General features: G+C 43.2%; 1 protein-coding gene across 2 annotated transcripts in view; it reads left to right on the forward strand.

Annotated features, from left to right (window-relative positions):
* Nucleotides 1-21860, forward strand: part of LOC124002655 (RNA-binding protein Musashi homolog 1-like) — a 23482-nt gene extending 1622 nt beyond the window's left edge. Inside the window, exons 4-14 of one of the 2 annotated variants that reach the window (XM_046310243.1) lie at nucleotides 102-186; nucleotides 8297-8338; nucleotides 8994-9086; nucleotides 15107-15155; nucleotides 16333-16415; nucleotides 16526-16643; nucleotides 17078-17158; nucleotides 17857-17913; nucleotides 18690-18746; nucleotides 18856-19010; nucleotides 19340-21860. In XM_046310243.1, the coding sequence (XP_046166199.1) occupies nucleotides 102-186; nucleotides 8297-8338; nucleotides 8994-9086; nucleotides 15107-15155; nucleotides 16333-16415; nucleotides 16526-16643; nucleotides 17078-17158; nucleotides 17857-17913; nucleotides 18690-18746; nucleotides 18856-19010; nucleotides 19340-19381 (862 nt within the window). In that variant the 3' untranslated portion in view covers nucleotides 19382-21860. Of the gene's footprint in view, nucleotides 1-101; nucleotides 187-8296; nucleotides 8339-8993; nucleotides 9087-15106; nucleotides 15156-16332; nucleotides 16416-16525; nucleotides 16644-17077; nucleotides 17252-17303; nucleotides 17756-17856; nucleotides 17914-18689; nucleotides 18747-18855; nucleotides 19011-19339 lie in introns of those variants that run through there. The other variant, XR_006833094.1, reaches the window with a different exon arrangement.
* Nucleotides 21861-27993: the final 6133 nt, after the last annotated feature.

The following is a 27993-nucleotide window of genomic DNA, read 5'->3' on the forward strand; positions in this document are numbered from 1 at the left end:
GTTTATTTTCTTTTAAAAAAGAACATGATTTTGCGGTCAGAGGTTGAGTTTTGTTGTGTCGGACTGTTATTATAATTCAATGCATTGTGCTTCCCCCCCAGGGGATTCGGGTTTGTAACATACATAGACCAGGCTGGTGTGGATAAAGTTTTGGCACAAAACAGACATGAGCTGGATTCTAAAACAGTAAGTTTATGCTTGCACCTAAATGCACAAGCAACATTATTGCATACGGGGAAGTTGTTCACATGCTATAAATAATGGTCCTAAATAATTTTGTTATGGCATACATCTATAACATTGTCTATATTTGATATGGATGCAGTTTTTCTTGGTAAGTCCTTTTTCTTCTGCCATGTTATGCCATAATGTTATACACCATGTGATGTATGAAATGGTCTTCCCTGGTAGGAAAGTTTAGGAGAGTCTATGGGCGCCTCCCTCTCCTCCCCTCCCACCAAATCCTGGTTTAGGGTGTGTGACATGAAAGCGTTCTTTCTTGCTGTTCATCGCCATGATTACCTGGGGACCGAGACGGGGAGGAAGAGGCTCTCTCTCACTCCAAAAAGAAAAAAGTTTTTTTTTTAAACGTTAGGGCTGTGAAACATATTTAAAAAGTTGAGTTGTACGTTTGTAAAACCATTAAATGAAGTTTTAACGGGGGTCATCAAAAGTCAAGAACAGTTTTAGATTAAGTTAATTCAACAACAACAAAAAGTTTAACCCGGAGATTGGTATCAGCTAGTCCCCGAGTTCAGTCCCGGCATGGAATAACTTTAAAAAAACAACAACTCATAATTAGAATGTTGATGTGAATGGTAATGTCATTCTAATTCAATGCATAACACTATAGTCTCTGAAGCATACCGGTGATGCTACGTAGAGTAACACAATCGTTGATGAAGCTTACAGCACACAGCTTTGTCAGCCGTGTGGGTGTGTCTCCATCCCCCAACCCCCTCAATACACACTCTCATATGTGCGCACACGGTACTGTTATACACACACACACTGCCTGGCCCTAAAGGGACAACATTTGACAGTGAAAGGTGAGAGCGAGTGGGGGAGGATGTAGCATGGAAAGGCTAGTTTGGTTACACGAAGCAGGTCTGTTGCCCTGGGTGAAATCAGTCACAGGGGATATTATGGTGACTCCACAGCCTTGTGGGACTTATGTCTCCATAACAACTCTCTTCTAGCGTTTGAAGATGAATGCAGAATGTACTGCCACCAACAATGCAAAGTCAACCCATGGACAATAGCATCTGCGGCGATAACTTAAATAATGGCAGTGATTGTAGTACGTTGTTTTACGGGTCCTTAATTATATGGAATTGGACTTGAGTTTTTCAGTTACAATTAGTCACTTAAATGTGGTTCCCGTTTTACGATGTAATAAAACCCCTAGGAGGATGTTTCAGAGAGGAGCAAATGCACTGATGTTATAGCTACAATCTGGATTCTAGAGTAATCACAGTAAAATGAGTTTTACAGTCAACATATTGTCAGAACATAGAAGTGTGTTTTTGAAGGCATTGGGTTTGATTCATACGACTAAACCACTAATCCAAATGTATCACCTGTTCAAGACAGATACGAATACTATTAAGTTAAATATCCTATAAATATATCGCACCATTAATATTTTCTAGTATGCTTGACCAAGGTGGCAATGTGTTTTTGTGTAACCCTTTAGTATTTTACACTTCTGAGCTGGTTTGACATCAGTAGAAGTAGAGTGTCAATGGCAATATATCTGTGGATCCTAGTTACAGTAGGTCTTGTATTGTCAGAAGTCTGATTCTTGAATATCTTGTGAGCTTTGAGGATCTGGCCTCCACTATGTCGATGTGTGTGTGTGTGTACGCTACGCATGCATGTGTAAAGGTGTGATGGTCAATAGGGTTGAATGGTCGACTAGGCAGGGACATCGTTATTGAAAATTACCATTGTATTTTGATAGATTACAATATTTTGCTGCAGCTCACAGTGTTATGTTTGGTGTGCTGAAATGGTCCAGTGTGCTGCTTTTTTTTTAAGTATTGGAGAAGCATAACATATAGTAAGTCAATTGATAAATTATGGTACTGTGTAATTGGGGAAAAAAATGGACTCCATGTCATTGTTCCCAAATCCCTTTCGATGTCTCACTTTTTTCTTTTCAATTGTTTTTTCATTTATCAATGACTCTCACCTTCTCTCTCGCAGACTATTCACATCTTTCAGTCTGTCCCCTTGTACCATCTCTTCTCCTTTCCTCATTGACCTTTACCTCCCCAACAGTCTCCATCCAAACCGTTTCCCCCTCTCTCTCCCTTGTCGGTGGCTATTGTTTGACCAGCATGAGATGAGAAGGAGAGTGAAATTCCTTTCTGGAATTAATTTCATGCTCACCCCTTGGAGGGTGAGAAAGAGACGGAGAGAGAGAGAAAGGACAAGGTAAATGAGACGTTTTGGCAGTAGGAATTTGGGTCAAGTGTAAGCACTCTGAAAAGCGGTGACAAAATGTTGGACACAGTGAAAACAAAGAGCCAGGGACGAACAGAAGAGTGGTGCTTTATTTTTTTTTACCAACTACCAACATGATTATGAAAGTCTATGTTACTCTTTTGAAAGTCTATGTTACTCTTTTGAACGTCTATGTTACTCTTTTGAAAGTCAATGTTACTTTTTGTAATGTGGATTGAAAGTATAGCACTGTCTAATCATATATAAGGCCAGGATGTGTGGGGATAAAACATATTTGATTAAATTATGCAGGGATGACACGGGGAGATTTGCGTGGAAATTTGAGTTACTCGCCCATATCTCAAGTTAGGCCCTCAGGAACCAACATCTAGACAACTTTCATGCTGTTATTGACAATGACAGTATTGACCAATGTGATGCTTTTTTATGAGTGAGGCAGATTGGTAATGTTGTTTGGAGCATGAAGACAGAGTTCTACTTGTTTGGCTGCTTCAGAGGCCTTCACCACATGGCAGCAGTGTGATGTAGTGCTTCGTCTGGTCTCGAACAATCCAGGGTCGTGTTCATTAGGGCACGCAGTGGATTGAACATTATTATTCATTTTTTTGCTATGGAACATTTGTATTTCTTATTGGAATAGTCCAGGTAGTCCCTCCCCGTTTCAGTCAGTTGTCTTCCATTTGGTTCCCAATGAACACGACCCTGGTTCCATTTTGACTATGCAAAACAAATCTAGTCTATTACTAATAGACTTTATCACATCAAATCAGTGTCACTAGTACAAAGTGAGTTTGGATTGGATGGATTTCCTATCCACGTAGTCACATTCCAAGCCTACACAAATGATTTAGAATGTATAATGTTTTTTGTTCTAGCCCAACATAGCCAATTCCACCAATCAGCTGATTGGGTATGTTAGTGTTGCTGCATTGAATATACCTCACGAAGAGTGTGAGAAAGTTCTTTGGTTACACTTATTATTTTGTTTGAAGGTCTAGTCATAAACTGCTCATGAACGTTATTACATGTACATAGTTAACCATTGCATTAGATTAATACATGATAATGTTGGTTATGCTTAAGGCAGGTTACTGGCCTGTGTAATATTGCTTTATACATACATGTATTTACTTATTTTCATACATAAAGTACCAGTCAAAAGTTTGGACACACCTTCTCATTCAAGGGTTTCTCTTTATTTTTACTATTCTATGTTGTAGAGTAATAGTGAAGATGTCAAAAACTACGAAATAACACATATGGAATCGTGTAGTAACCAATTTAAAAACCTAAATATTTTTTTGCTTTTAGATTCTTCAAAGTAGCCACCCTTTTGCCTTGGCGACAGCTTTGCACACTCTTGGCATTCTCTCAACCAGCTTCACCTGGAATGCTTTTCTAACAGTCTTGAAGACATTCCCACATATGCTGAGCACTTGTTGACTGCTTTTCCATCACTCTGTGATCCAAGTCATCCAAAACCATCTAAATTGGGTTGAAGTCAGGTGATTGTGGCGGCCAGGTCATCTAATGCAGCACCTCATCAATCTGGAGGTGTGTGGGTCATTGTCCTGTTGAAAAACAATGATAGTCACACTAAACGCAAACCAGATGGAATGGCATATCACTGCAGAATGTTGTGGTAGCCATGCTGCTTAATTGTGCCTTGAATTCTGAATAAATCACAGACAGTGTCACCAGCAAAGGACCGCCACACCTCCTCTTCCATGCTTCACGGTGGGAACCACACATGCGGAGATCATCCGTTCACCTACTCTACTCTGCATCTCACAAAGACACGGCGGTTGGAAAATTGTTTGTGTTTCTTGGTCCAAGCAAGTCTCTTCTTATTATTTGTGTCCTTTAGTAGTGGTTTCTTTGCAGCAATTCGACCATGAAGGCCTGATCACCCCTAACTTGTCACAACACAATTGATTGGCTTAAGCACATTGAGAATGAAAGAAATTCCACAAATTAACTTTTAACAAGGCTCACCTGTTAATTTAAATGCATTCCAGGTGATTACCTCATGAAGCTGGTTGAGAATGCCAAGAGTGTGCAAAGCTGTCATCAAGGCAAAGGGTGGCTACTTTGAAGAATCTGAAAATATAAACAAAAAAAGTTTGTTTCTAAGAGTTTTTTGGTTTCCACATGATTCCAATTGTGTTATTTCATAGTTCTGATGTTTTCACTATTATTCTACAATGTAGAAAATAGTAAAAAGAAAATAAAAACCCTTGAGTGCGTGTGTCCAAATCTTTGTCTGGTACTGTACATGAATAGGCAGTTTACTGATAATTAGCAATTATATAGCAGTTTAGTGAAACCACAGGCCTTGTTAACTGTGCTAGGCCTGGTTAAAGTTAGTTGGCAGCAATGCTAAATGGCTCACCGAGAATATCATTTTTTTTTTCACAAAGGAAAACTCATCACCAGACTCAGAGCAAGAATAGAGATTTAGCACGTCAACAAAACCCACACATCACAACTATTCAAATCTGATCATTGAATTTGACTCTTTGTCTGTTCACGGACTGAATATTGATTGGACTCCGTATGGGTTGGGAACCAGGTTAGCATTAGCAGTTAGCACTGTCCCGGGTCATGGCTCTATGGAGATTAGCTCTCTGGTGCTGACAGGGGCAGAGGAGACGAGAGGGGGGTGGAGGAGAAGATGGAAGGGAAAAGCAAGAGCGAGTCCCAGCCCTGATCTGTACATGTGTAGGATCTTAATTTGAGCAGGTTTGCTACAGCAGGAAAATAATCCAGCAGACACAGAAAATCTGGCATAATGTTAGTTCTAATTTTGTAGGGGTTAATACATTTTTCGTAAGAGAAAATAAAGTCTTTTTAAACATCAAATACACTACGAGTTTTACATTTCCTGCATTGCAGCAGGAAGGTTCCCCTTCAACAGGGTGATCAAATTAAGAAACTACATCTGTAATTAGTATGGATCTCAAAGGCACCTAATCCGATTGAAGGAAACAAACCGGATTGCGATTCCGAAGTATAGCCTCATCCCTGAGTGTGTACCTGCCCTCCTCAAGGAAGTGATAAGTCGCACACACGTACATGCACACACACATTGGTTGTCCTAGCCAAGACTTTGTGTAGAGTAGGGGGCCTCATTAGTGGACTTCGTTAACTAATTACTCTGCAATTGTTCAGCTGTGCAGATTGACCCCAATGGCCCAGACCCAAATCAAATTGCCGTCCACAAAGTGACATGCTAGCCTAGCTACCTTCCAAACTTCTTAGTCCGGTTGCTTCTAAACAGGTGTATTTTATAAAGTTTTGAATTAGGATTGGATAGAATAGCACACTTACATTAACTATTTGTGTACGTTTGTGTTTTCCTGGCCACATCATTTTTATTGAGTGAATGTGTTAGTAAAAGCAGTGCGTGTGTGTGTTTTATGTGTTTAAGCGCACGGTGAGGGTGTGTGAGTGGGGAGTAGTTGGCCGAGCCCCTGTTCCTCTGCGGGTCCATCTGTTTTGTCCCCTTTTGTCCTGTTAATTAATGAAATCAGAGGGGCTGCCCGCTGGGCCAGGACTCCCTGCTCACAAATGGGCGGCCCACTTTCTCATGTGGAGTTTTTGTTTTAAAATGAATAGCCACTCTCTCTCCCCTCTCACTCCGTCTTTCCCCGTCTCCCTCGGTCTAGACCTAGCTCCTTCTCTCTTTGCTTCTTTTTCGCCCTCTCCTTCACTTAATCAAACTCCTCTCTTTGATTTGGTTATGTCTTCACTGTGTCTTTATTTAGTTCATTCTTCCTTTCTTGCTCATTCAACCTCTTCCTCCATTCCTTTTCCCTTAAAACCCGCACATACACACAATGAAAATACTTTTTTTAAATTTTAAACGAAAGAAACCAAAAGTGTAGCCTAACAGAAGTGCTGTGAGAGTATAATGTGAACGTTGTAAGGTTACGATTTTTTTTTTAGGTTCTCTGCTTTGCGACGTGTTGGCGACCATGTGCTAATGATGATTTGTGATGCCTTCACTTTGCTTGTTTGTTTCAGTTTTAAACATGTCTGGATGGGTTTGGCAGTTTGAGGTGACTATCGGATGTAGTCTAGTCTTGTCTTAACACAAACAACTAAACCAATAGGCTCTGGCTTGATGGGATCCTCCTCTGCTCTCTAAAACCCATCAGGGTTGTATGTCACAAGGCAGCATGAACAAGTCCAGCCGGCTGACATTCATAAACACTCCAGGATAACGGTATTAATATTAATATCAGTTATTATGAAGAAAGAGCGTTGAATACGAGTTAATGAAAAGTCAGTTATACCACATGCCATTTTAAATCGTTCTTCCGCCGTCAAGGACATTGTTTCTGAATATTTATGAACGTTAGCTGGCTCGTTGCTCCTGGTTTGTGGAATACGCCCATTTGGGCTGAAGTAAAAAGAGTAGCATGCTGAGTCTTCCATAGAGACCGTAGTGTAGGCCTACGCTCACTGTACTCTCTGTACCTGTGCTCCTGTTTATTGGACTACGGTCTGTTCTCAGTGCTGTAGATCTGCACCCCGTCGTTACTTCATAATGCGATGGTACTAAACCGCATGGCATGATGTATTATTATTATTATATGTAGCCTGTAGCACTCTACTGTAGTAGTCAAAACTTTGTCCAAAATAGACTTAGGGGTGTTGGTCCTTGGCTCTTTGTTGTGTTTTTCTATCTTTGTGACAGATGTGCTTTGTTTTACTGATCTCTGAGCAGTAGAGGGGACATGAGAGCGCTTGACGGGTATATTTTGAAAAATAAAATGCCACTTAGCTACTGGGACGCTCGGGCTCATGTTTGACCCAATCAGTGTCATTATAGACACATGCATTGGGTGACAAGGATGAGATAATCAGTTGAGTTCATGGTTTCGTCCCAGCATTTGGAGTAAACAAGAGACAGAGTCCGAAAGGTGCCCGGGTGCTTAACAATCGAGCTGTTGTTCCACTCTCTGTAGTCACCTTCCTTCGTCAACTCTGAAGCCAGCTGGAGAGGACAGTCCTCCTCTCCGTCCAACACCGTGGGGTGAGGAGGAGTCTCTTCCGTCTCACTCAAACAGCAGCCATTGCTGCTCTTCAGCTTGTCACCATAATATATAACAAATACTATATGTCATTTGGCAGATGCTTTTATCCAAAGCGACTTACAGCACAGTGAGTACATAGCTTTTAGTATACAGGATGTAACCCCGGCAGGAATCGAACCCACAACCCTGGCGTTGTTTGAGCCATGCTCATACCAACTGAGCCTCCAAAACCGCGGACCATGATTTGACTAGAAAGACACGTGAGAAACCTGAGCCTTTATGCAAATCCTCCATGGCTTACAATGCTGTGCACAGAAGCTTTTTTTCTCCCGGCGGAATTACAGCGCCTGTGAATATCAGTGTCGACACGAGTCTATTCCTTGATATACTGTATGAATTTAAAGTGTTGTTGTGCTGCAATTACACAGCGATATGCTAGCCTGGTCCCAGGTCTGTTTGTGCTGTCTTTCCAACTCATATAGTCTGACCATAGGACTTGGCAAGACAGAATAAACAGATCTGGGACCAGGCTAGTGGTATGTAGTCTGCCACTGCATTGGAGAAAGTAATATGTCTCCAGTGTATCACAGGTTTGGGGGCTGTCATAGAAATGGAATGTAATACCTCTCAAATACCGGAAAAGGTTTGTATCCTTAAAGTTTGTGGTCCGTTGCCTTGAACTGTGAGTCACCATTACTCGTGAGTGGTAGTATGGTCTCCAAATGTTTTTGTCCACCAGTTTCTAACTCTCACTCTCTCTCACTCTCTGTCTCTCCTCTCTCCAGATTGATCCCAAGGTGGCATTTCCTCGTAGAGCCCAACCCAAGGTGAGTTCTGATCCTTAATGGGGTTTACCCCTGGAGGCCAAGGTGACAGCCTATCACGGGAGGCCCGCCTGCCGCACCAGATTTAGGGCAACAAGGGCAGGAATCCCCCCCACCCTCAGCCGACTTCTATACTACCCCTATACATAGGGGTAGTATAGAAGGGAGGGGGGGGGGCTCTGCCAGCCTAAAGACACACATACACGCATACATACGCACACAGTCTTAATATTAAGTCTTCCTGCAGAGTCACATTTTGTATTTGCATTGAAATTAATTGTGTTATTGCTGTACTATGTGGTTCCGAGTGGCTAGCAACCCCCTCCCTAGCTCCCTAGTGGTGCAGGGGTCTAAGGCACGAGGTGTCACTACAGACCCGGGTTCGATCCCGGGCTGTATTACAACTGGCCGTGATCGGGAGTCCCATAGGGCGCCGCACAATTGGCCCAGGTTTAGGGAGGGTTTGGCCAGGGGTGCTTTACAAGTAGGCCGTCATTGTAAATAATATTTTGTTCTTACCTGACTTGCCTAGTTCAATAAAGGTTCAATAAAAATCATCTATATATTTGTACTGCTTAACAGTACTATCTTAAGTCATCTAGCCTTTTCAATGTGTTGTGTGTTGATGATCGTGTGTACTCTTTCTTTGTGTTGTTAGTTGGTGACCAGGACAAAGAAGATCTTTGTGGGAGGCCTCTCAGTGAACACAACCATCGAAGACGTCAAGCAATACTTTGACCAGTTTGGAAAGGTAAATGAAGCACTGTGTTCAGACACGTTTGTTGACATGCTGTTGCTGCAAATGACATTACATGTACTCTATATCTCGAATCAGGAGCTGTTCTCCGTTTTGCCAAGATCAACTTCAGACAAAGTTTCTCTTAAGTGCCCTCGGTTTTTTTTTTTTTCATTTAATGTCCCCTCATGTTTTCTCAGCCTATTTGTCTCCCTGTTTCTCTCTCTTTTCTCTTTCTGTTTCTCTCATTCCACGTTTGGGTAAGAGACACGGTAAGCGTGGCTAATTTCAGAGACGAGTTGAAAGGGGCGAAGGAGAGAGGGAAAGGGGGAGGGAACACATCAGCATTAGTTCTAATCGATATTAGCATTTCTGTCTTCCATTTTGCTCCCGTTGCTGCTGTTTGAGTTGCTTCGTCTGTTCCATTTTTCTTCAAGCCAGTTAAGCCTATTTGAATGAAATGCAGTGAAAGGCAAACGCATGCTGGGATGACAGAGGGATGGCTTAAGAGAGAGAAAGAGGCAAGGGGGGAGAAAGAGGGGTGAAGAGAGTGAAGAGGCACCTCCTGGAGAGAGAGAGAGAGAGAGAGAGAGGTGTACTCGGGAAGGGAAGTGTTTTCAAACTGCAGGAGAGAAGAGGAATGCATGAGAATGAGAAGAACCAACTCGTAGAACTGCGAAGGGGGGGGGAATGTGATGGCAGAAGAAAAAGTATTGTAATGGGGATGAAGATCTGAACTGACCCCCCCAAAAAGTTGACAAACTGTCTGGAATCAATGGGAAGAGGAAAATAGGAGGTTTTTTTTCTTCAAGGGAGAGGTATTAGGGAGAGAACGAGTGAAGAAGTTTGACCTAGAAGAGAGGTGTAGTTAGGGAGGGAGGACACTGGCGAAGGGGAGGAGGAAGAGGGGGGTCTCTAATTCTGAACTAATCTAATGCAACAGCTGCTCTTGCCACAAGATCCCCCCCGCACACACACAACCAACCTCAGTTCGTTGTCCCCCCATCCCAAAACACACTCTTATCCACTACATCCCTCAGCCTGTTGCCTTGGTGACCTGCTTTTAGCCTTTGTCCCTTGGTAATTTAGCAATTACTCTGAAAAAAATATATATATGTAATGCGTGTGAGGCTTATACACATAAACACAAATGCACGTATTGGTCGGGCAGTCACACCGGTCTAACATTCACCGACTTAAAACAGTGTGTCCTGACTGTTTTGAGCAGCAGTGGACAGAGAACGTTCTAGAAAGACAGAATCACCATCCCCTTAATGGGACTTAATGATGTCACTTTGAGGGCGGAGAGAGGAAGAAACCGTTGGGTGTAAGAGAAGGAGAGGAAAAGGGTTCGAGGAAATCATTCTGATGGAGGCTTGGATCTTGTGAAGTATCAACCCCCACATAGGAGATGCTTGGGCCAAAGTATAACATTGGAGATTTCCACATTGCGCTTCCAGCATTTGATTTCCACAGCAGAGTGTCTTGGAGAGAGTTTGTCACTTGATTTAGAAATGGGCAGTCTCGTGAAACCATCCGGCACACACACACAACTGACGATTTCTTACCATTTTGTTTTGTACACTTCAAAATCAGATTAGCATTCTGTGAGCTTTTGGGCTTAAATGGGCATCAATGTCAGTCTAGTGCAAAACGAAAGCCTTTTTGTCTTTGGTGTGATTGACCAACCAGATGTAACCGTACACGGGTTCCTCAAACGAGCTGATCCCACCGCTCACCGGCGGCCATGTTTGTCTGGGAAGCAGGTCAGAATCCCACAGAGACAAGTCTCGATTTACGCCCCTGCCGTGCCCGGCCAGAGGTCCGCTGTGCTCCCCGGCACTCTATCCCGACGTTCCCACTATCCTTTTCCCAGCCATGCTCTCCCAAACAGTACTGGGAAGCCATTGGATAACACTCTGCCTCAAAGTACAGTGTAAAAACACAGCCGTGGTGCTTCACTTCGAAGAGTCAACAAACTACAGGCCTATCTTCACCCTTCCAAAATGGATGAAGGAGGGAGGGGAGAGATAGAGGGGTGGATAGGACAGAAAGGAACAAGTTGGGCTGCAGTCAACCATGTGAGTTGGCGATTAGAGGGCTTCACTGGACACTTTGTCTGCCGGCCTGTTTGGAGAGATGGGTGGAGAGAGGGAGGGGAAGAGAGCGAAGGAAGAGTTAAACAGAGGTGAGAGAGGAAGACGGTTGAGTTGAATTAGACACTGACTGTGTTTGGGTGTTTGAACTGAGGGATTGAAGCCCACATGTTCATTGCAAATAGGTCACGGTTCGTACTGTCTCGTAGCCAACGTAGCAGCAAACAGTGAACAGAGTTGTCTTCACTGGATGTTTACAAAGGGCTGCAAAATATTATTGGTTTGTCCAGTTTCTTTGAAATTGTCGGAAAGAGAACATTCCCGGATACAGAACATTCTGTGTGGGAAAAGTTGTCTGTCGGTACATTTCCAGCAGCTCTCTGAAACCATTCCCAGAAAGTTCTGTGACTGAAAATGTTCTCAAAATGTTCCTGAAAAGCTTCTTGTCATTTTTTACGAAATGAGAATGTCATGTGACATGCTGTAAAGGTGCTGGGCAGTGAGTGTGAGCCGTGCTGAGGTAAATACAAGACGCTATAGTTCAGCCAGATTGTATTACACTTCTCTGGACACAGTGGACAACAGGTTGTTTCCCTATTGATTTTGTCGAGGAGGCTCTGTAACAGCAGGTCTAACACTTCCCACTAGGCACACACTGGTTGAATCAACGTTGTTTCCACATCATGTCAATTAAATTACGTTGACCCAACGTGGAATAGACGTTTGTGCCCAGTAGTTTTTGTTTTTTAGCACCGAAGACAATAAAGCTTACAAACTTCAAGATGTTAGCTAGCTAGTGAATTAGAATAAATCACAGTTAGCCATCCTCACTGAATACGGCTAAAGGTGACTGTTTTGTGTTCACACCTTCATGTGTCAGGCTAATACTAACGAATGGTTAGCGTCGAGAATAAATAGCGCTAATGCTAACTGGTGTCTACTTGCCTACTTGACCATGTAACACAACACTTATGATAACATGTCTCTGGTGCTGCAGCTGTCCACTTACTCTCCCTGTCCCGACTTTGCTGTGTCATTGGCTTTGGAGGACCGGAAGGGTGAAGAGTGGGAGGGGGGAGATAAAAACTGAATGAAGGACAGAGGGTAGACTGGGGGCGGGGGCTGTGTGTGTGTGAGAGAGAGAGAGATCATAGTGAGATCATAGCTCTGTTGGACTAACGGGTCTCCAACCCTGACCTTTTCTATATTCCATGCACACACGCAGTGACACACACACTCACTAGCACAGCTTGTGTAAACTTTGTTTATTAGATCATTCAAACAAACCAAATATATTGCCAGTGGTGTAAAAAGTACCCGATTGTCATACTTGAGTAAAAGTAAGGATACCTTAATAGAAAATGACAAGTAAAAGTGACAGTCACCCAGTAAAACCCTACTTGAGTAAAAGTCTAAAAGTATTTGGTTATACTTAAGTATCAATAGTAAAAGTATAAATCATTTCAAATTCCTTATATGAAGCAAACCAGACGACACCATTTTCTTGTTTTTATTTTATTTACAGCTAGCCAGGGGCTCACTCCAACACTCTCACTGTTTCGTGAGTCCGCCAGATCAGAGGCAGTAGGGAAGACCAGGGTTGTTCTCTTGATAAGTGTGGGAATTACACCATTTTCCTGTCCTGCTAAGCATTCAAAATGTAACAAGTACTTATGGTTGTCAGTGAAAATAGAAACAGTAAAGTAAAGTACAGATACCCCCAAAAGCTACTGTCAAGTATTTTAAATTAAGTACTTTAGTAATATGTACTGCTTTCATTATGACACCAAATAGATGATCTCAAAGGTTAAACATCAAACTGGAGTCCAGAGCTTTCCTCCACTCACATTTCACCCTGTGTTAAGTTTCATTACGCTGAAAGGTAATGAAAATAGGAATGCAGTCATGCTGTGTGTCCTAAGCGATGGTTATACTGATGATGTCTCTCACTGGAAAAACATGGAGTAGTTTCACAGTTCCTCTATTAGAGGAGTTTGTGCTAACGTTCTTACCAGCAAAGGAGAGTAAAGAGGGGATGGGGTCAGCATGAATAGGGCTGCAGGGAGAAGAGTGGGAGAAAAAGGGGGAAAAAGTGGAGGGAAAGGAAGAATGAAAGGGGTGCGTGTTGACAAAGCCCCCACTTCTCTTTGTTCTCTCTCTCCCTGCCTGCCTCTCCTTCTGTCTGTCTTTCTGTCCATCCAACCCTCACTCTCTCTCTCTCCCCCAAACTCTTTTATCCTTTTCACTCTCGACCCACTATTTCGTATGCACCAATCCCCCTCCCATCCTTAATTCTGTCCTGAACTATCTCTCGCCTCGTCTCTTTTCTGCGTCGCCACGCAAAATCCATTTTCTCTCCCTCTAGTAAGTCCTTTTTTCAACTTTGTCCCTCTCTCTCAATTCCCCCTTTCACTCTTTCTCTCTCTCTCTCTCTCTTCCTCACACAGTTCTTTCTCTCTGTAGTTCTATTCATAGTGAGAGGAGTGAGAGGAGGGTCAATTCTCCTAATTGAAATTATTTACAGGGTCTCCATGGGAATAGTAAACTTTGTGGCGAGGAGAACAAAGAGCTAGAGAACAGGACACAAAAGCCCCCCCGCCAAACATGAGTGCACAAAACATTATGAACACCTGCTCTTTCCATGACATAGACTGACCAGGTGAATCCAGGTGAAAGCTACGATCCCTTATTGATGTCACGTGTTAAATCCAGTTCAATCAGTGTAGATGAAGGGGAGGAGACAGGTTAAAGACTGATTTTTAAGCCTTGAGACAATTGAGACATGGATTGGGTGTGTGTGTGTGTGCCTTTCAGAGGGTGAATGGGCAAGACAAAAGATTTAAGTGCCTTTGAACGGGGTATGGTATTAGGTGCCAGGCTCACCGGTTTGACTCACCGGTTTGAGTCAAGAACTGCAACGCTGCTGGGTTTTTTACGCTTCACAGTGTATCAAGAATGGTCCACCACCCTAAGGACATCCAGCCAACTTGAAACAGCATTGGAGTCAACATGGGCCAGCATCTCTATGGACACCTTGTAGAGTCCATGCCCCGACGAACTGAGGCTGTTCTGAGGGCAGAAGGGGGTGCAACTCAATATTAGGAAGGTGTTCCTCATGTGTTGTACACTCAGTGTATATATATATTTACATAGAGAGTGCAAGAGAGAGAGAGAGAACATATTCCCTCCTAGAACTTGGGGAGTGAACCACTGTTTAACTTTACAGAGAAAGAACGGCCCTTTTCTCGCCCACGCTTTTTCCTCTCCCCTGTACCCCCTTCTTTCTCTCCTCCTCCTTTGTCACCTGTCACCCCCCCCCCTTGTTCCCTTCCTCTTTCTCCATCTGTTAGCCCCCTCTCCTCTCTTGCTCCAAAGCACAGGACCTGAAGGAGGGACAATGAAGCCCCATGCTGTGTAATGGCCTGTGTGTGTGTGTTTGTCCAAGCTCATCTCTCTCTGTCTCTCTCTCTCTGTCTCTCTCTCTCTCTCTCTCTCTCTCTCTCTCTCTCTCTCTCTCTCTCTCTCTCTCTCTCTCTCTCTCTCTCTCTCTCTCTCTCTCTCTCTCCTCTCTCTCTCTCTCTCTCTCTCTCTCTCTACCTCTCTCTCTCCTCTCTCTCTCTCTCTCTCTCTCTCTCTCTCTCTCTCTCTCTCTCTCTCTCTCTCTCTCTGTCTCTCTCTCTCTCTGTCTCTCTCTCTCTCTCTCTCTCTCTCTCTCTCTCTCTCTCTCTCTCTCTCTCTCTCTCTCTCTCTCTACCTCTCTCTCTCTCTCTCTCTCTCTACCTCTCTCTCTACCTCTCTCTCTCTCTCTCTCTCTCTCTCTCTCTCTCTCTCTCTCTCTCTCTACCTCTCTCTCTCTCTACCTCTCTCTCTCTCTCTCTCTCTCTCTCTCTCTCTACCTCTCTCTCTCTCTCTCTCTCTCTATCGCTCTCTCCCTCATAGGTCGATGACGCCATGCTCATGTTCGACAAAACCACCAACAGACACAGAGGTATTGCCACGAAACACCAGTCGACACACACTCTCTCACACACACACACACACACACACACACACACACACACACACACACACACACACACACACACACACACACACACACACACACACACACACACACACACACACACACACACACACACACACACACACACACACACACACACAAACAAAAATCATTGTGATAATCTTCTCTCAGATCAGTTGGCAGACCATACTAGCTGGTTTGTTGGTGCAAAAGTAAACCTCTTGCATTGAGAAGGTATTGAAGAGCCTGATCCTTGGTGCAGCCATGCATGGAATGGCAGCATAGCACACATTGATTTGTAGTGTAAATCATGTTATGCGGAAACAAATAACACATACATTAACACACATTATCAGACTCTCACACGTTGTTTAGATAAACACACACTCATGCCGATACACAGTATTTTAATGTGCGGGAGCTGTACTGGGCTGACTGAGCTGGTTAGGCCATAGTTGTTGGAACCATGCTGGAAAGGACCATGTGAAAACAAAGTATCTGAGACAACGGAGTACAGTTTGGGCCGGCCCTATAGTGTGAATCAGTCAGGGAGGAACAAGTAAAGGAAGGCGAGAAGGGTTAATTGGTCAGCTCGTTTAATCGGGGCTCAGGCTAAAACCTTAGCTAATACTCTACCCCATCCCCCTTTACCACGACGACAGATTGACAGTTAGGGCACGCAAACCCGGCTAAATCCCCTCACAGCCTCTTGAGGTGTGGGGGAGGGAAGGGAGAAGGAACATGTGATGGAGTAGGGAGAGAAAGGGGGAGAGACCAGGTGAGTCTCAATACTTTGATGGAGTCTCTGCTACCTTTATGTTATGTCATCTGAAAGGGATTGAATAGATGAAAGCATTTTTAAAAATATATATATAATATGATTTGAGGGAGAGATGGATGGGGGAAAGAAGTATACAGGATATGAGGATAGGAAAGAGGACATAGTGAGTATTAAACATGGGTTGTGTCCCAATCATTTTTTTCTTTCCACGCCTCCTTCCCTCATCTCCTTTTCTTCCTTGGTGACCCCTAACCTGGAAGAACTGGACATGTGAAGTCATGATTGCATTCCGTTTCATAGAAAATGGAAACAAATGGCCATAGTGGAAAGTAAAGCAGTCTGTGTCCCTGTGTCCCTCAGGTTTCGGGTTTGTGACCTTCGAGAATGAAGACATGGTGGAGAAAGTGTGTGAGATCCATTTCCACGAAATCAACAACAAAATGGTATGTAGGCAGGCCATGTGTGTATGTGCGAATGTGTGCGTCAGTGTTGATAGTGAGGAGTGTGTGTGTCTATGTGCAGAATATTTCAAACCATTTGCATTCCACTCCAGGTGGAGTGCAAGAAAGCCCAGCCCAAGGAAGTGATGTCACCGACGGGTACGGCTCGAGGTCGTGCCAGGGTGATGCCCTACGGCATGGACGCCTTCATGCTGGGGATCGGCATGCTGGGTAAGAACAATGACACTGTCATTTAGCTGCCTCTAAACACTCTGGAACCACAAAAAAAAAGCTTCTCAGAGTAAGGGTGCTGGTCTAGGATCAGTTTAGCCTTTTTAACAATGAATATGATCTACGGTATATAACAGGGGAGACCTACTCAGAGACGCTCTATGAATTTGTGGCCAGAATTGGAGAGCAGGGCTAAAGAGATGGGAGGAGATGTAAAGGGGGATGTGTTTCAGTGGGATTCAAGTAGGCTATGGCCCGCAGTGAAGTCATAGTATCTTGCTCCGCCTACAGGTCAGTTATGGCAACAGCATGGTACTGAGTTATGGTGCTAGTTGCTACATGCTACATGAGGTCTAATATGAATGCAATAGAATTGTCTCCTTCAACCGTGTTCAGCCGTATCCCGATGGGTATTTATTTGTCTCTCTTCACAGGCTACCCAGGCTTCCAAGCAGCTACGTACGCTAGCCGTGGCTACCCTAGCATCACGCCTGGATACACCTACCAGTTCCCTGGTATATGAGCATCGCTCTCTCTGTCACACTTATTTCTGTAGAGTATGAGTTACAGACGACTTGAGTCTGTTAATTATCCAAAGAACTGGCTAGGTTTGACAACAGTCTGTTAATTATCCTTCTGTAAGTTGGTAGAACTGGCTAGGTTTGACAACAGAAACAATGCATTGGCCTATTGATCATGTCAGATACATACTGATGTTAGTTTTACGCTAGGTGCCAAACACACAGACATGCCTACACTTTTTACTCCATGTATAAACGCATATGGCAGAGTCTGGCAGCTTGTAGAGTTGTATTTTGGTTTTGATGTCCTCCTCCTCTCCCCAGTCCTTTTCTCTACTTCCCCTCCCCTCTCACGTGAGAAATCATCTCTGCTGCACTTTAATCTTCCACTCTGACCCCACTGCGCCTCCTTTCTCTCCTTCCCCTACCACCCTTCTCCCCTGTACTCTCTCATACTCATTCTAAATTGCTGCTTGTGTGTGTGTGTGTGTGTGTGTGTGTGTGTGTGTGTGTGTGTGTGTGTGTGTGTGTGTGTGTGTGTGTGTGTGTGTGTGTGTGTGTGTGTGTGTGTGTGTGTGTGTGTGTGTGTGTGTGTGTGTGTGTGTGTGTGTTTGTGTGTGTGTGAGAGAGTCGATTGGCACGTGGATGGTGTTGGTATTAAAAAAAGCGCTCTCTTGACATTTCTGTTCTAGAATTCCATTTAGAGAGGACCACCCTTCTGACATCATCCCACCCCTCTGAGCTCACAGGTCAGTCACTCCTCTAAGATCTACAGGTAGCTCACAATCTCTCTCTTTATAAGGCAACATCGCCAACCTGTGGCGGAATGGTGTAATGGCCCTCCTTTTTTCCAATCTGGAAGGGTTCAATCCTAACTTTGATTTTTTTAAACATGTTTTTGATGAATCATGGAATTGACCCGAATAATGTTACGCTTGGATATTTTGGACACGGTTTCACCATCTTTAAAACTGTAAACTACCGGCCTCCCGAGTGGCGCAACGGTCTAAGGCACTGCATCGCCGTGCTAGAGGTGTCACTACAGACCCGGGTTAGATCCCGGGCTGTATCACAACCGGCCGTGAACGGGAGTCCAATAGGGTGGCGTGCAATTGGCCCAGTGTTGTACGGGTTAGTGAAGGGTTTGGTCGTGGGTGTCTTACTTGGCTCACCGCGCTCTAGCGACTCCTTGTGGCAGGCCGGGCGCCTGCAGGCTGACCTCGGCCGTCAGGTGAACGGTGTTTCCTCTTGACACATTGGTGAGGCTGGCTTCCGGCTTAAGCAGGCGTGTGTTAAAATGCACGGTTAGGCAGGTCATGTTTCGGGAAGACGCATGACTTGACCTTAACCCCCCAAGCCCGTTGGGGAGTTGCAATGATGAGTCTAGATTGAAATTGGGCAGAAAAAACGGGAAACTACCTGGCAATGAAATGTTTGCCAAACTTAATTTACACACTGCCAAACACTGTTTTGTAAGGCGACGTATAGGTTTTCAGACATCTGAAATTGTCCCTCTGTCCCTCAGCCATTCCACTGTCAGCCTACGGACCAATGGCAGCAGCAGCAGCAGCGGCTATGAGAGGTAGATAATTCTCCTTCATCATTCTGCCTGTCAGTTGTCTATGTGAATGTGACTGACTGATTGACTGTCACTCTCTCGCTCTGTCTCTCTCCATCTCTCTCGCTCTCAGGTTCCACACAGTCACGTAACGCAGGCTACCTGGGCACCAGCAGCCCTGGGCCAATGGCTGATCTGTATGCGGCAGCCAGTCAGGACTCAGCACTCAGCAGCTATCTCAGCGCAGCCAGTCCCGGCCCCAACTCAGGATTCGGCCACGGTCTTGGGGTACGTCACTATCATGTTTCACAATGGAAATTTGAGTAGTCTCTCCCAGGTTTAGTTCGTTTTCTTGCTTTTGGTGCCTAATGAATATGACCCATGGTTGGAATATCGTGAAGAGGGATCTATAAGTGTCAGCTAAAGGAGCCTGCTAGGTGGCATGTATCTGATGCTAGGGGAAACCAGGGATTTGTTTACCAGTTTTTAAAGGAAGTAAATTATATAATGACAAATCAATAAAATGTTGGCAATTTTGTCAACCATATCCTTTCTTCATTTCAAACTATCTACCAGCTGCTCTGTCTCTAATCGTCAGTGTGTCTTTTTTTTCCCAGGGTCCTCTTATCGCTACTGCCTTCACCAACGGTTACCACTGAGCAGATTTAGCACATCACCGGGCACGGGAGGAGGTCCCTTCTGCTGACGAGCCAATCAAACTGCTGTGTGCCTACCCATGGCACAATCCGATTGGCGGCCACAGTTTAAACCCCGCACCCCCTGGCTCCCCCTGACTCCACCCACTGACTGAAGATCTTTTATTTTTTTAACTTCTGTATCCTGTTTTCCTGTACTAATATCACTCCCTCTTCTCAATCCCTTGTTTCTCCTATCCTTTACCTTCACGTAGGTTTATTTCATTAGATTCCAATGCTGTTTCTTTTTTTAATTATCGCTATGGCAGATAAATAAGTGAGAAAATAACGTTTGTGGGTTACGCTCAAGGCAAACACAGATTCTGTCAGATATGTTTTGCTTTATATTTGAGGATTTTTTTATTTAATCGCAATGTTTTGATGTATTGTCTGTTCCGTTGACCTCCCTTTAATGTGTTACTGAGGTCAGATGGAGGAGGAGAGAGGATTAGAGAGCGATGAACTGGTGTGTGGGATGGGGTCTCCTTGTCAAAAGGGGTACCTCACCCATTTAAACAGAGGAAGAACAAAGAACAAAAATTATGTAATTTCCATTTTTAACAAACGTGTCACAGAAAACATGAAAAGAAAACTAAAATGTATATTTTGATAGTTTTTAAAACAAAACATTTGTAATATTGTTATTAATATTGAACACAATGATAATAATGATGATAATCGGTTAGATATTTTCTTCCTGTAAAATATTGTATATAGATTTTGAGGGGAGGGTGAAGTAGGGGAGGATGAAGGTTGGTGTAGGGGAGGAGGGAGGGGATGTTGAACTTTGATCAGCAGGCGGGGTTACTATTAATCGTTTGGCGCCAATTTAACTGGAAGTCTGCTTAACTACTACAACAAATGTGTTGTACAGTGGCAGGTCATTTTCTATTTGAAAGTGGCTATCCCCTCAGCATTTGTTTGGTGTTTAGGCCAACAACATGCATTAGCAGGGTTGAGGACTAGATGATATTTGTAAATAAGACGAAATGATAAGACCCTTTTCATTAGAAATTGGTATCAAAAAGAGAACATGCTTGAATTCTCACACAGTTGAGTCCCTTTCCTTTCATTTAGTTTCTTACCGTGAACATGCCAGTAACTGATTTCTATTGAATTGGACCCCCTTAAAGGCACAGTCTTACCAAGTGACACAACCATAGAAATATTGTTACTTGAATGGGGGTTCCTGTTCTAGTCATTTTATTTCTATGGACATGACATCCATGTATCCCTGAGAGATAAGGAAAAACTGAAGTGAGGCCCTGAGGATTTTTAATTGGCTATGCTGAGGGTGCACGGTCGGGGTTAAGGGGGGATTGGGTGGGATTTAATACAACTTTTTTTGTGGGAAAGTATATATATTTTTGCTCTATTTTCCTTCATTATGTTTTATTTTGTTTCTTGTTTCTTTCTTGCTGTTCTATGTACGGTCATACGGACCGTAGAAACAAATGAAGGACATATTTAACAAAGCAATTGACTCTGAAAAAAACGGTTACATCATGGTTGTATTTGTCTTCTGATGACCTTAGAAGGTGATTGTGTCATTATGTGTGAAGGTGTGTTTGTTTGTGTGTGATGTGTGCGCGCACAATAGTGAGCTGACGTATGGAATTAGCTAGATTCGAAAGTTGACTTGGCATGCATTTTTTTTGACTGCCATTTTGGTACTGAAATGTTTGGCTGGTTCCATTTTGGTCTAACACCACGTATCCTATGTGTCCTTTCAGATCTAGGGACTAGGGGCTAGGTAAACTGAAATGGAACGCAGCCTCTGTCCCAGTCAGTACAGAAAAGAGTTATACACAGACCAGTAGCTGGAATGGAGGAGGAGACATAGTGGAATTGTCCCCTTTCTTTTGACAGAGCGATTTCAATGAAAATCAAATGAATTTTGTTGATGTTCCACAAAGTCTTCCACTAAACATGAACAAGAATCTCCCATTTTATACTGGCTAGTACTGCCCTTTTCGAACTGGCTGGGGCACTACACAAAACTACTGCTGGACACGAACACTGTAACTTTCTAACTTTCAAAAAGCAATACGTTGTTTTTTATTTTAGGAATATTAATACTGCTATTAATGGCAATGGGAGTATGGATAATTCCATGGCATTAAGACTTTTTTTAAGAACAAAAAGGAAATTATATTTTTCTCTTGTCCGATTTCGTTCCCGGTGCACAATAATGATTCAGTGATGTTTAAGATGCTGGTGTTTTTGTTTGTTTATGTTGACGCTTTCTTCAGGGTCGGAAAAGGGGCAAGGCCTTGGTTGTTAAAGCTCCAAGTTCAAGGTCTTGACCAACACTGTAACTAAACTTTTATTTGGACTGTTCCCCACCCGCTTTATCTTATTGTATTTCCTTTTTTCTTTCTTTCTTTTCTCCTCTGGAAATGTCCATTTTAAAATTCCTAATAAATTATTTTAAAGCATTCCACTGAGATTGTGGTTCTGTTTTTTTTTACTGGGCTGTCTCAATCCAGCACATCCGCCGTTTTAGCCCTTCCGCGTCTATGGTCAAAGGTGGTCAAGCTAGAGGTGTGTTTGTCAGACCATGAGACATCCTGAAAATTGGTCTTCTCACAAAAACGTCTGTAGCGTCCGAACGGTTTGGCCTACCACTATATTGAAAGATGAGACTCAAAACACGATGGCATTCTCCGTTTTGCTCTAGGACACGCCCACAAGCCTCACAAGACTCTTCTGAAGGTCCCTGGTACCATTTAAAAAAATAATGGAAGTATATATATGGAGATAGTTTAGTGCCTAAAATAAGGGGATAAATACATTAAAGAATTAAATAAAAATGGTTTCCTGGGCACAGATTCACAAAAACTTCTTAAGAATAAATGTATTCTTAACTGATATCTTAACAATAGACTTAACAAGAAAGATAAGCAAAGTTGCTATTCCTCTAAAAGGTTATTTGAAGTTGTATTGTGCTCTTTCTTATGCTTCTTAAGCAAAAAGTTAAGAAGAAATTAGATTCTTGAAAATAAAGTTCTTGAAATGTTCTTAATTCCAAGAGAGCTAAACCCTTGTCTTAAACTCGGGGCAGTGAGAGAAAAAGCTCATGAAAGCAATGGAACATGTTTAATTCACTCAAACTTCATCTGAAAGTTTCAGTATTTATTATTTTAAACACAAGAACATGTTTTAGAACCGTAATCTTAGTCCAAAATATGCGAACATGATTGCCATTGTTAGCTAGATAGATAATAATATAGATAGATAGCTAAAACAGCTGCCTAGCAACAAACATATTAAGAAGTATTTTAAAGATATTTGAGAAGTTCGTAAGAACTTATTAAAACTGGAGCAGCAGCACGGCCAGGTGGACTGGCGACAGCAAGGAGTCATCATGTCAGGTAGTCCTGAGGCATGGTCCTAGGGCTCAGGTCCTCCGAGAGAGAGAAAGAAAGAGAAAGAAAGAGAGAAAGAGAGAGAGAGCATACTTAAATTCACACAGGACACCGGATAGGACAGGATAAGTACTCCAGATATAACAAACTGACCCTAGCCCCCCGACACATAAACTACTGCAGCATAAATACTGGAGGCTGAGACAGGAGGGGTCAGGAGACACTGTGGCCCCATCCGATGACACCGTTCACCTTCACACTCCTGAGCCAGACTACACTCAATCATATGACCCACTGAAGAGATGAGTCTTCAGTAAAGACTTAAAGTTTGAGACCGAGTTTGCATCTCTCACATGGGTAGGCAGACCATTCCATAAAAATGGAGCTCTATAGGAGAAAGCCCTGCCTCCAGCTGTTTGCTTAGAAATTCTAGGGACAATTAGGAGGCCTGCATCTAGTGACCGTAGAGTACGTGTAGGTATGTACGGCAGGACCAAATCAGAGAGATAGGTAGGAGCAAGCCCATGTAATGTTTTGTAGGTTAGCAGTAAAACCTTGAAATCAGCCCTTGCCTTGACAGGAAGCCAGTGTAGGGAGGCCAGCACTGGAGCAATATGATAAAATCTTTTGGTTCTAGTCAGGATTCTAGCAGCCGTATTTAGCACTAACTGAAGTTTATTTAGTGCTTTATCCAGGTAGCCGGAAAGTAGAGCATTGCAGTAGTCTAACCTAGAAGTGACAAAAGCATGGATACATTTTTCTGCATCATTTTTGGACAGAAAGTTTCTGATTTTTGCAATGTTTTGTAGATGGAAAAATGTTGTCCTTGAAACAGTCTTGATATGTTCTTCAAAAGAGAGATCAGGGTCCAGAGTAACGCCGAGGTCCTTCACAGTTTTATTTGAGACGACTGTACAACCATTAAGATTTTTTTGTTTGTTTCTTGGGACCTAGAACAAGCATCTCTGTTTTGTCCGAGTTTAAAAGTAGAAAGTTTGCAGCCATCCACTTCCTTATGTCTGAAACACATGCTTCTAGCGAGGGCAAATTTGGGGCTTCACCATGTTTCATTGAAATGTACAGCTGTGTGTCATCCACATAGCAGTGAAAGTTAACATTATGTTTTCGTATGACATCCCCAAGAGGTAAAATATATAGTGAAAACAATAGTGGTCCTAAAACGGATCCTTGAGGAACACCGAAATGTACAGTTGATTTGTCAGAGGACAAACCATTCACAGAGACAAACTGATATCTTTCCGACAGATAAGATCTAAACCAGGCCAGAACTTGTCCGTGTAGACCAATTTGAGTTTCCAATCTCTCCAAAAGAATGTGGTGATCGATGGTTTCAAAAACAGCACTAAGGTCTAGGAGCACGAGGACAGATGCAGAGCCTCGGTCTGATGCCATTAAAAGGCCATTTACCACCTTCATAAGTGCAGTCTCAGTGCTATGATGGGGTCTAAAACCAGACTGAAGCATTTCGTATACATTGTTTGTCTTCAGGAAGGCAGTGAGTTGCTGCGCAACAGCCTTTTCTAAATTTTTTGAGAGGAATGGAAGATTCGATATAGGCCGATAGTTTTTATATTTTCTGTGTCAAAGTTAGGCTTTTTCAAGAGAGGCTTTATTACTGCCACTTTTAGTGAGTTTGGTACACATCCGGTGCAGACCCAGGACAACTGAGCTTTGAAGGAATACGCAGATTTGAAGAGGAGTCCGTAGTTTGCTTTCTAATAATCATGATCTTTTTCTCAAAGAAGTTCATGAATTTATTACTGCTGAAGTGAAAGCCATCCTCTCTTGGGGAATGCTGCTTTTTAGTTAGCTTTGCGACAGTATCAAAAAGGAATTTCAGATTGTTCTTATTTTCCTCAATTAAGTTGGAACAATAGGATGATCGAGCAGCAGTAAGGGCTCTTCGATACTGCACGGTACTGTCTTTCCAAGCTCGTCGGAAGACTTCCAGTTTGGTGTGGTGCCATTTCCGTTCCAATTTTCTGGAAGCTTGCTTCAGAGCTCGGGTATTTTCTGTATACCTGTCATGTTTTGTCATTGATTTTCATGTCTTGTCTCTGTGCTTCCCTTCTATTCGTTTCCCTCTGCTGGTCTTATTAGGTTCTTTCCCTCTTTCTATCCCTCTCTCTCCCCCTCCCTCTCTCCCTCTCTCGCTCTCTCTCTCTATCGTTCCGTTCCTGCTCCCAGCTGTTCCTCATTCTCCTAACTACCTCATTTACTCTTTTCACACCTGTCCCCTATTTTGCCCTCTGATTAGAGTCCCTATTTCTCCCTCTGTTTTCCGCTTCTGTGCTTGTCGGATCCTTGTTTGATGTTCGCTGTTCTGTGTCCTTGTTCCGCCCTGTCGTGTTTTTACCTTCTTCAGATGCTGCGTGTGAGCAGGTGTCAATGTCAGCTACGGCCGGTGCCTTCCCGAAGCGACCTGCAGTCTGTGGTCGCGTCTCCAGTCGTTCCTCTCTACTGACGAGTGGATTTCAGTTTTCCTGTTTTTACATTTACCTAGATAATATCCAGGATTATTGCTTTTGTTTAAGACTGGAATAAAGACTCTGTTTCCGTTAAGTCGCTTTTGGATCCTCATTCACCTGCATAACAATACCAGGGAGATAGTTTCTTATGAGAAATATTTTTAGGTTTTAGGGGTGCAACTGCATCTAGGGTATTGCGCAAGGTTAAATTGAGTTCCTCAATTTCAATTAGGTGGTGAGGAACTGATTTTTGTCCTCTGGCGTCCTCGGGTAGACAGAGGGAGTCTGGAAGGACATCAAGGAATCTTTGTGTTGTCTGTGAATTTATAGCACGATTTTTGATGTTCCTTGGTTGGGGTCTGAGCAGATTATTTGTTGCAATTGCAAACGTAATAAAATGGTGGTCCGATAGTCCAGGATTATGAGGAAAAACATTAAGAGCCACAACATTTATTCCATGGTACAAAACTAGTTCCAGAGTATGACTGTGACAGTGAGTAGGTCCAGAGACATGTTGGACAAAACCCCCTGAGTCGATGATGGCTCCGAAAGCCTTTTGGAGTGGGTCTGTGGACTTTTCCATGTGAATATTAAAGTCACCAAAGATTAGAATATTATCTGCTGTGACTACAAGGTCTGATAGGAATTTTGGGAACTCAATGAGGAACGCTGTATATGGCCCAGGAGGCCTGTAAAACAGTAGCTATAAAAAGTGATTGAGAAGGCTGCATAGATTTCATGACTAGAAGCTCAAAAGACGAAAACGTCTTTTTTTTTGTAAATTGAAATTTGCTATCATAAATGTTAGCAACACCTCCGCCTTTGCGGGATGCACGGGGGATATGGTCACTATTCATCAGGCTTAAGCCATGTTTCAGTCAGGCCAATCACATCAAGATTATGATCAGTGATTAGTTCATTGTCTATAATTGCCTTTGAAGTAAGGATCTAACATTAAGTAGCCCTATTTTGAGATGTGAGGTATCATGATCTCTTTCAACAATGACAGGAATGAAGGAGGTCTTTATCCTAGTGAGATTGCTAAGGCGAACACCGCCATGTTTAGTTTTGCCCAACCTAGGTCGAGGCACAGACATGGTCTAAATGGGGATAGCTGAGCTGACTACACTGACTGTGCTAGTGGCAGACTCCACTATGCTGGCAGGCTGGCTAACAGCCTGCTGCCTGGCCTGCATCCTATTTCATTGTGGAGTTAGAGGAGTTAGAGCCCTGTCTATGTTGGTAGATAGGATGAGAGCACCCCTCCAGCTAGGATGGAGTCCGTCACTCCTCAGCAGGTCAGGCTTGGTCCTGTTTGTGGGTGAGTCCCAGAAAGAGGGCCAATTATCTACAAATTCTATCTTTTGGGAGGGGCAGAAAACAGTTTTCAACCAGCGATTGAGTTGTGAGACTCTGCTGTAGATCTCATCACTCCCCATAACTGGGAGGGGGCTAGAGACAATTACTCGATGCCGACACATCTTTCCAGCTGATTTACACGCTGAAGCTTTGTTGCGCTTGGTGATCTCTGACTGTTTCATCCTAACATCGTTGGTGCCGACGTGGATAACAATATCTCTATATTCTCTACACTCGCCAGTTTTAGCTTTAGCCAGCACCATCTTCAGATTAGCTTTAACGTCGGTAGCCCTGCCCCCTGGTAAACAGTGTATGATCGCTGGATGATTCGTTTGAAGTCTAATAGTGCGGTAATGGAGTCGCCAATGACTAGAGTTTTCAATTTGTCAGAGCTAATGGTGTGAAGCTTCGGCGTCTCAGACCCCGTAACGGGAGGAGTAGAGACAAGAGAAGGCTCGGCCTCTGACTCCAACTCGTTGCTTAATTGGGAAAACCGGTTGAACGTTTCTGTCAGCTGAATGAGCAACACCGGTTGAGCATTCCTACAGCATTTTCCTCCAGAAACCGTGAGAAAGTTGTCCGGTTGCGGGGACCTTGCGAGGGGATTTATACTAACGTTACTATCTGTACTTACTGGTTGAACAGACGCCGTTTCATCCTTTCCTACACTGAAATTACCCTTGCCTAACGATTGCATCTGAAGCTGGGCTTGTAGCACAGCTATCCTCGCCATAAGGCGATCGTTCTCCTGTATATTATGAGTACAGCGACTGCAATTAGAAGGCATCATGTTAATGTTACTACTTAGCTTCGGCTGGTGGAGGTCCTGACGAACCATGTCCAGATAAAGCGTCCGGAGTGAAAAAGTTGAATGAAAAAAAAAGTTGAGGGAAAAAACAAAAATATAAACGATAATTAAAAAGTAAAAACCGTAAAGTTGTCAGCAAAGTAAGGTTGGCAACAAAACGCACAGCAATACGTAAACAAGTCTGCAAGTTGTCCTTGGTATAACCATCTTAAAACAATTCTATATGTTAGCTATATGATAGCTCAAATACAATTATTTTTGGGGGGCATGAATCTACTTCCATAAAGAAATACATTAAATGATTAACATTCTTGATTTATTTGTTTGTATAAACTTTTATACCCATTTGTGTATTTTGAGGGTTACTGGCCTATTTGTCCTATAATAACCCTACTTATGCCTTACAGCAAGTCATACAATGCATTATTAGGCCACAGTGTTACCTCAGTTTTTTTGTACGTCTTGAGATTTGATGTAAACTTAATCCCACAGGACAGGTACTTCCACCCGATGCGATGACATGTCATCATGTGCTTAGCTACGGTGTCGTCA

Source organism: Oncorhynchus gorbuscha, linkage group LG18 (assembly GCF_021184085.1).
Source record: "Oncorhynchus gorbuscha isolate QuinsamMale2020 ecotype Even-year linkage group LG18, OgorEven_v1.0, whole genome shotgun sequence".
Lineage (NCBI taxonomy): Eukaryota > Metazoa > Chordata > Actinopteri > Salmoniformes > Salmonidae > Oncorhynchus > Oncorhynchus gorbuscha.